The sequence below is a fragment of the Pleurodeles waltl genome, chromosome 6, assembly GCF_031143425.1.
Source record: "Pleurodeles waltl isolate 20211129_DDA chromosome 6, aPleWal1.hap1.20221129, whole genome shotgun sequence".
In the NCBI taxonomy this organism is placed as follows: domain Eukaryota; kingdom Metazoa; phylum Chordata; class Amphibia; order Caudata; family Salamandridae; genus Pleurodeles; species Pleurodeles waltl.
The window spans coordinates 999,238,115-999,247,830 of NC_090445.1; the positions used below are offsets into that span (position 1 = coordinate 999,238,115).

Genomic DNA, 9,716 nt, shown 5'->3' on the forward strand with positions numbered 1-9,716 from the left:
AGAATCCAACGGCTGCGCTATTACTATCCAAAACATGAATATAACTGAAATACGCTTTCACTGAAAAGATGCATGATCCATGCAGGCAAATATAACTGTTGGTTGAGTTCTGTGAAGAGATTGGCCAAGTGATTTGTTTTGTTAGACATGTTGTTCTTTCTTTGCAGGTTCAGTGGCACTGTAGGACCCGAATGATTGCTGGTGTTAACTTCTACATTGTGGGGCGGGACCCTGCAGGCATGCCCCATCCCGATACTAAGCAAGACTTGTATGAGCCCACACATGGTGCGAAGGTACTCGGCATGGCACCCGGCTTAACATCTGTGGAAATCATTCCTTTCCGAGTTGCCGCTTACAACACAGTCAAGAAAGCCATGGATTTTTATGACAAAGAAAGGTAATATGTTCAACTGTTGATTAACCACCATTCAGTGTTAATTAAGATGTATGTAAATATGTTTTAATATTTGTAGTAATGCAAAAACGCGTACATTGGACTCCCTAATCCAGTTCCCATGTCCTCTAATAGATATGTGCAAAGTTAGTGCAACCACATACCTTCCCAAATACTATCCATGCAATTCGATCTACTTACAAAAGCTAGAAGCCTTCCTGGTAATTCCTATAATGTGAGTACCTCCTATTGTGGCTCTTTCCATCCAGTTTGGTATTCTTGCTCTTGGGTGGGGTGGAGCGCCCTCCTCTGCGGCATTGTGGGCTGGTGGTCTTCCTTGAGTTAGTGATAGTGATTGTGGGTATGCAGATGCATACAGCAGCATTTGGGCACTATAGTTGAATGAGAGTAAGAAAAAGAAATCATGAGAATAGAAATTAAAATGCAGAACATTTCAGATTTAAGTCTTCCTTGCAGCAACCATCTGCTGTTTCACCTCATGCAGCTCCAAGAGGTTTGGCTGCAACGTCAACTTTTCACAGTAGGGTGCCAAAGATGATTTCATTGGTTTTGACATTTTTATTTTCGCATTGACTGAATCTTAAATTTTTATTCTCTGAATAAGGAGTGTATGTACAACCTCATATCACTGGTCCATGGAGCTGACCATAAACAGAAATGTGCTTTCTGCTTTTCAGACACTTTCACAGATATTTACAACGATCACTGACACCAGAAGTTATTGGTGTTACTAATTACTTGTGGTAGTATTATACAGGAATTTAATTGTGCTGATATATAAGACTTCCTAAAAAGTTCAAGCAGAAAATATGCCAAAAATAGGTTAAGTATACGTTTTACAAACTATACACAGTTCTACCTCTCAGGCCATACCTCCAAGCACTCATGTTTCCTCTCATTTAATGGATCTTCAATGGTTATCCATCGAGAAATGTATCAAGCCCTTTGCTTCACCTATAGAGTTTTGACACACATAGGACCCTATTATCTTGGTGCTTGGTCAGCCCATGCTGCATATCTAGAGCTTTGCATTCCTCAAACCAGAGATTAGCTTTGGTACCCCTGTTTCATCATGTTAGACAGGCAGACGAACTTGTTGAAATCTGGACCCTAAATTATGTAACATTCTTCCCCTGCATTTACGCCTCAGCTCTTCAGAAGATATTTTTCATAAACAACTCAGGACCTGGCTATTTTATCTGCCTGCTTGATTTTGGTGCTGAGGGTCTTTTCTGCTAGCGCTGGGAATCCATTTTTAGCCATGGGTAGCCATGCACTTTACAAATTGTTAAGATAGACTACAGGATATTGAGGCAGGTCCTGCGCAAGCAGGCATGTCTCACTGGGCTAAATGCATAGAAATCACTTGTGTACATTACCAGTCTGAGTGTCGGCTGTATTAGTCATGCAGTTCTGGCCACCAGTGGGAGTCTAGCGTTGCAGAGGCCCAATAGCAGATAAGTATTTCTCAAGTAGCACTTCCTGCCATCCACCACCAAGTCCCTTAAGTCACACTGAGTCACCCCTTCCATGTAACTTCATTAAAAAGTCACTCCAACTGGATCTTAAACATATACGTTTTTACCTTTATTCATTCCAATTCTATGTAGGTTGGTACATGGATCTTAAACATTGGGCTGTGTACCTTTGTTCATTGCAAATTTATGTAGATTGTGTAAGCTACTTAGAAGTGTGTGTTTCGCAAGCCTTTCTCTTTCAAAACCTGTGTACCCAAATCAAAATCATGCCAACTATCATAGGTGCGAAGACTACGATGGATAGAGTATTTGTTCTGTTTGATATGGTGTAAAAATGGTGCTGCTGTGCAGAAGAAATAGGCTTTATGGAGTGGCGTACCTTCAAGGGTGTTGTTTGGGGTGTTACATCCACCCCCCAATAAATGTATTTTCTTATCAATAATTAGTGGTGGCTGGTGACATTTGAAAGTGGTGGGGCTTAAAAGCTGGGTATGACTTTTATGTAGCGAGTGAAGCGAGCAAGCCTAATGCACAAACATAGGGTCCAGGGTTGGTTCATCCTCCCCCCAAAAAATGAAAAAAGATGAACAAATGGTGCATTTGAAAGCAAATTAATTTAGTGAAAAAGCAAGGTTTATTAAGCAGTGCGAATGAATAGCCTTGAAATATTAAACACAATAAAAACTGCCCCATATCTTACTGTAATAATAAGTTATTTTAATGTGCAAATTGTACTGCGTAACAACTTCAGCCCCGTTAAGGTGTGTGCTTGCCCACTATCTTGCACTGCATGCGGCATAAACTTTGGAAGAAAATGTTCTAACCAGGTATTGAAAAGCACCCATAGCTGCTGACTGCAATCAGTAATACAGAAATATGTGCAGACAGGTCTTTAAGTGGGATTTAAAAAAGTGGGGGCTCTCTAAAAGGGACATGTAAAATACATTTCTGATATTCCCTTAGTGTGCCACCTGACCTGTATTTTGGTTTCTCTCTGATATGTTATTGCATCCAGAAATATAACACAACTGACATACACCTAAAACTTGTCAGTCCTATTGGCTTTGTCAATGGTTGTTATCTGTTTAAGATAAATGAGTAAAAACAATGATTTGTTTTAAATAATTAACATTGGAAATGTTTGTGGTTCAATTCTGAAATTGTGAGAGTATGAATTAAGTAATACTGAGGCCTGTGGAGAAAGGAGTCTGGCATTCAGTTATGTGTGCTTTATGTTAGATATGTATGCCCTTTTTCTCTGCACATTTTCAATCTCCTCTCTTTCCTCTTCAGCACAACTTCTTTTCACTCTCACCTGAATGCACTTCCTTGCATCTCCCTCATTTTAACATCTCAAACATACACTGCACTCATACACATTTAAGCACTTTATTTCCTTTTGCCTTCTAAATATTTTGACCTCTTTGCACAACCTTCACATACATTTACACTGAATTTCAATTGTAACTGAAATACATGACTAGTGTTCTTTGTGCTCGGCAGAGGTGCCAACCTATTGACAGGCACTGTGCTTTGCCGACTTTAGCCACAGTGCCACGCGCCCAATCAAAGCCCTTCATAAACACCTGGCACAAGTCAAAGTAAGCACCATACAAAAGTAATAAGGTGCACAAACAAAATACAGAAACACAGCATGATGAAACAGCTGACTTTCTTGGGGAATGCAACATTAATTAAAACATGAAAAAAGAGAGTAACGAAATCACTGACACACTTTACCTTAACGTTTTTAACATAGATTGTATGCAAATCAATCCATGTTTTTGGCATTAATGTTAAGGAAATGAAAATAGGGCCCGTTTTAATGCCATGCACCAGATAACTGCCTTCCTGTAAGCACATATTTCTCACTTTGAGCTTGACTCAGATATGTGGATATTCTTCGCAAGGGAAATCAGAACCCTGCTCATCTTTTGGAACAATTTAGTGGGGGAACAACTATAGCGGCTCCACTTCTGAAGTGGTCAGTAATCTGCATACAGGGCCTGGGGTGTCACAGTAGGGGAAGTTAAGGTGACAAAGGGTCTCCCCACAATATAAATAACCCAAGATTAGCATTATAACACTTACCATTATCGAGGACAAAGCACTAAACCAGACATGCTTGCATTCAGTCCTACCGTGTGACGAATGGGGAAGGGTGGGACCTATGCCTGTAAAGATGGGATTCTACCAATTCTGACAAAGTTATCAAAGAAAGATCAAGGTACCAAGGGTTCTTCATAATTCAGCATTCATATTTTTTGTTGTCTAAAACTTTTTTTCCCAAACTGATAAAGCTGCAAAATGTCCGTCATAGGAGAAGGTATATATGTATTTAGGTGAAAGAGCATATTCTATCCTCCAACTTACCCCCAGCTTGCAGAGCAGAATTAATTTATCTTTAAGTTCAAATGTGAACCTTTTGTTGTGGAGACCGAAAATGTATAAGCTTCAAGAATTTCAACTTAGTTTTTAATATCGAATCTTCCAAAGTGTTTAGCACATGTGCAGGAAGTCTCAGTGGATCTGGCATGATTATTCTGAAAATCTGAAATTCCAACCGCGACAAGCTTATATTCCTGCCGTAAAGTCACAATTACTCATTCTTTCATTATTAATAAAAATTAGATTAGATCTAAGGTGTGGCTCCATATTATGAGGAGTCAACCACATATTGAATAAATTAAATGAGTCCCTGACTCCTAATAAAGTGAACACAGAGGGAATACTTTCATCTGCCACCCAAACATTAAATTCTCCTAGGACTGAAAATTCTTTGGATTTAGATGATTTAATAAAACTATATGTAACCTGTAGTTATGGTTAACTTTGAAGGAAAGTTACTAGTTTATTTCTACTTGGTGGTTTATTAACCCATGGAGTTGCTCAGGTGTTGGTATAAGTTTAAGTGAACTTATATTAAAGACTTCGGATTTAGTAGTATGAGCCCATTTTTAGTGTCTGGCGGCACACAACGTTAGCTACCTGTTCCACGGTAATGACATTAATACAAGGTAACAGACCTAGACATATCGCCAGTTGTTATGCTTTGCCCATGACTAACATTATGCCATTGGTAAATGGGCTGGAAAATGCAGTTTCTCACATGTATGTTGCGTCACCATTGTATGACTAATTTTGTGTATTACAAGCATACATGCAAGCCAAACAATTTGGCTTCGCCAGTGTTTGTTCAGGGCTTTGAGAAGTCATCATTACAAGTGGTAATTCAAAAGTATTTAAATGAAGGATCTGTTATATTTGTGGCAAATGTATTTTGGCTTGTGGAACTGATCTTTGGATAATGTCAAGAGACAGAAGAGAGGGGTTGAGTGGAATTACATTGTGTTTTTCCGTTGCTCTATTTTTCCACTGAGAACTGCAGCCGCATAGTGAACTCTGCATCCAGGTGCAGAGGAGATTAGAACTTCTTTTAAATGGAGTCTCCCTGTCTACAGTGCAGGCACTTGGGGGCATATGTATTAAGAAATCACGCAGCGAGTCACCTTGCTGCACTGTATGATAGGGAAAGGATAGGAATGTGCCGTACTTAATATTGCATGGCGCATTCCGGTCTTTTCCCTGCAGTGGCGCACAATGTGCTGCCTAGCGCCAATGCAAGCATCCTTACACCAAGTTGCAAGCGTGCCTGCGTTGTAAGCAGGATTGTTTTTTGTGCAGGAAGGATACCTTACCGGCACAAAAACATTCTTAAGAGGCATTTTCCGCTTTCTCTGAGCACACATAGAAAGAGGAAGTAATGTGAAGAAATAAAGATATTTCTCCTCGTTACGGATCACCTGGGAGGAGTATGGTTTTGACGCCTTCCCAGGTCTACCAGTATTGGTAAATCTGGGAAGGCGCCAAAATCCATGGGTGGATGCATGAGAACACCCATGCTGCACCCACGGAACGCCTTTCCAGGGCAGAGTAACGCAACGCAGCAATTTGCGCTACGTTGCATTAATCTAGATTTATCAAGCCAGGCAAGGCCGCCTTGGCTTGATAAATTTACCCTAAGAGTCGTATCGCTCTTGTGCTCCGTTGCATACCGCAAGGACGATACAGTTCTATAATAAGTATGCCCCTAACTTGTTAACAATACCAGTTTGTGAATGAACTTCAGACAGCAACTCTCAAACATGGAACACTGATTGCTGGTCCATGTTTCCAGGTCCATGGACTAACTTGCAGAATTACTGATTTAGTACATACATATGACGAACTGTAGGCGGCACTATTTTTTTTAAAGCGGGAGCACAGTGTAGTTGTGTGCCTGTGTGCAAATGTGTGATACTGCTCCCTAATAAATTAACTCATGGTGAGAAGCATAACTCTTTTAAAAACAAAATCTGGCTCATTCCATAAAGTGAAAAGCATGACTAAAATGTGTTCTTATTCCTATCTTTCTGAAAAGAAGGAAACAATTAACTCCAAGAGTACTGAAAAAGGTGTAATTTTCTCAGCACTTAAGGTTTTGCGTGAATACATTAGGAGGCAACAGAAAATTAAAATAAATGAAAACCATGCTTGTGAACATTGTTCTTGGAGAAAAAAACCCAATAAAAAACAAACCACTATTTTTCATGTACATCATCAAAGCCTGGACGTTTCCTGATTCGAACGTATATAATTAAAAACAAGAAAGTTGTTGCGGTTTGAACGTGCAACTGTTTGAAAATAGGACATTGCAGTGGGGACTACTGAGTGAAAACTCAGCGCACATGCGGTCTCTGAAACAGTCTGAAAAGTACAGCATGCAAAGAAAAAACACAATCGTTTATGTATTTCAGCATTTTTATTTTATTTTCATTTCCTCCACAGGCACAGTGAGTTTGACTTTATCTCAGGAACCCGTATGAGAAAACTGGCACGTGACGGTCAATTCCCACCCGATGGATTTATGGCACCAAAAGCTTGGAAAATCCTAACCGATTATTATTCTTCTTTGGAATACAGGAATTAACCGTGACGTCGAATTTCAAGGGCTAGATCCTAACTCCTTTCTCTTGCAGTAACTGCCCCTGCGGGTAATTGTGCACAGCATAGTGCCAGTACTAGGGGTTAGGATCTGGCCCTCACCCAGGGTCCTGTACTGATCAGTTTTACGTCTTTTTATGTATGTTGTATTGGAAAGAGTGAAAGTATGTGTATGTTATAGACTGGAAAGGATGTTTTCCTTTTTTTTTTAATCATGGAGAAAATGTGATATTTTTACAAACATAAGGCTAGAGGACCAATTTATTTCGTAAGGAAGCTGCACTTATACCTGTAGTGGCATTTAGTACTGTTATCCAGTACTTCACACTGCCAATACAACATAATAACAAAAACAAGTATGCATTGACATTTCAGTAACATCTACCCAATGCTTGACACCACACAGTACAACGCAGTGTGGGAGTTACTCATATGCCACTAGTGTACACATTCTCCCTCCCAAAGTAGTCAGTGAGTTACAGGTGCTGCGAATGTCAATCAGGTTGGATGTTGGTGAACACCAGCACTTTGCTCACTGGTGCAGACCGACTGAATTGTAATCAAGCACCACCTGCTGAGCTCACTAGTGGCGGAGATTAATTCAAGCATTCCATCCATCACTTTTTGTATACTTTAGTATGTCGCCCTAATTGGGACGGGTTATGCCCAGACATGGGCACTGCGTCACTGGAACCAAGCTAGATCTGGCTGATGAACCCATAACAAGGGGGAAACAGGTCTTGGGTTGCTTGTGTTCCTGTTCAGGGAGGACCTTCCTTTGCAGGATTGTTTCCATTGTAGCAGGGCCAAGACTGGTTTGCATACAGCTGGGTCCAAACTGAGATGGCATAGTGTGCAAAATAACAATAGATTGTGATGCAGCCCGAGTAAATACCAGTGGCTGAGATTATTTCAAGCATTCCATCTATCACTGTTTGTATACTTCAGCTCACCAGTATCTGCACATCTCAAGTGCGGGCATACAACAGTCAGTCTGCTAAACTCCCTTTCAATGATCTCACTTAATTACTAATTCGTACAATTTGCACATTAGTGTCAGAAAGTCAACGACCGCCCATTATTCTGTGCCAAACAGTAATTTTGTGTTGAAACATTTCGCAGGAGCACAAGTGCTCTTCTAAGAACTTCTGCCTTTGAGTACCTCTTTCACATAGCTATGTGATGACAGTCCTCGAGGGCAGAGCCCAGACTAGCATCCCAGTTTTTCAGAATGAATATTCATGAGATTATTTGGCATACGTTTTTATATAAGATCTTCTCACCTATTCAGTAGTTTCAGTGAAAACACAACATGTCGCGGCCCTTAAGGGTTGTCTGCGAGCACCCATGTTCTGTTAATTTTTTGTGAGAAGGCTCAAAAGTACTTCTATGCCTCCCTTTACGTAAGTAGTAAGTGGCTGTCTGCGTTCAGGATTCTCTTCGTGGTATCGTCATCTGGCCTTTCTCAGTTCTCTTTTAACTAATGTTCATTTACTAGAAGAAGGTTTTCATCCTACAAATGTGAGGATATGCAACATCCACCTGCAGCATTGAATGCTGAGGACTGGAACATGACTGAACATGTAAAAAATAATAATAATGAAGTTGTGCCTTTGCACGTATTTGGCTCCTCTGGGAGGATGCTGAATTAAAGAATCAAGTGTCTTTTTTATTAATGTTTGCTGGTAAAATGGGACAAAACATCTTATCAATTGAGCCTGTCTTGGTAATTTAGCCCTAAATAGTATCGGCTTGCTTTGCTGAAATGAAGGAACCTGAAATTGTTCCGCGATTGTACTGATGGAATTTTACCTTGTAAATAATTGTCTTTTGCAGGTTTTATTCTAAAATTTTAAACTGGGCAAACGTGGGAGAAATGGCGGCATTTTGCCCATCCACACTGGGCTCGCCCTCAATAGTTATTGATGGAATACTGGTGCTGAAATCCATATTTTCCACAACTGCCCACTGCTACGTCTCAATACATACATTCTTCCTTTCAAAATACTGTTTTAATTGACTGTGCTTTGTTTATTCCTGATTAGACTTTTATCAGTTACTAAGTGTATTTATTAACCGTAACAATGCCTTAATTACGTATCTCTTAAAATATATATGTAATATATTATGCTCTATCAATAGTGTATGGTAATTAAAATATTTCTTTATTCATTTTTTTAATGTAGCTCTTTCTTTCATAACGTGTCTTGTGTGCATTGTTTTTCGTACAACTTGACTAACAAGGTGGGGCACAGCAGACACTGAAATAGTTTCGTGCCGTCTTTTCCAAGTGTTCATGTATTGTGGCTTTTGTACATTTCCAAAGCTCTTGTATCTACAAAGCTAGATTTTGCAATATGTCGCAGTAAACTCCAATAAGGCTTCCAATCCTGACTCGCAGCTGGAATCCATGCAGCATAAAACAAAACCGGGACTACCCATGGCCTCAAAATTAGGCCTGGACAAATGTTTAATTTAGACCAGCAACATTCGTGAAATTCTAGAATTTTCCGAAATTAAAAAATGTCTCAAAATTCATCATAACTTGATCATTATTATGTTTTTTACCGGCGTACGCATCTCATGTTAAAATAAGTCTTGCGCGATACCAGCGAGAGTCTGGTTCGCACAGAAACGCCTCGCCGAGAGACATTTTCGGCTTCAAGCAGTGCGTGCTCAGGTAAAAAGTGATACTAGCTAAAAGGTCACTCATTCTGTACTTGTGCGCTTTTCACATAGCAGTTCTCTGGTTGAACATAGCTTCTATCCAAGACTCTGGAAAGCTAACCAGTCTGGACGTTACCCCGCTTTCACCATATTGTCTGTGAATGTCACCTGGC

At 40.0% G+C, this 9,716-nt stretch overlaps 1 protein-coding gene across 2 annotated transcripts in view; it reads left to right on the forward strand.

Annotated features, from left to right (window-relative positions):
* PAPSS2 (3'-phosphoadenosine 5'-phosphosulfate synthase 2) overlaps positions 1-9,048 on the forward strand; it is a 173,648-nt gene extending 164,600 nt beyond the window's left edge. For both annotated transcript variants that reach the window (XM_069239888.1, XM_069239887.1), the window contains 2 exons: positions 168-397; positions 6,721-9,048. In XM_069239888.1, coding sequence (XP_069095989.1) covers positions 168-397; positions 6,721-6,862 — 372 coding nt within the window. In that variant the 3' untranslated portion in view covers positions 6,863-9,048. The remainder of the gene's footprint in view (positions 1-167; positions 398-6,720) is intronic.
* Positions 9,049-9,716: the final 668 nt, after the last annotated feature.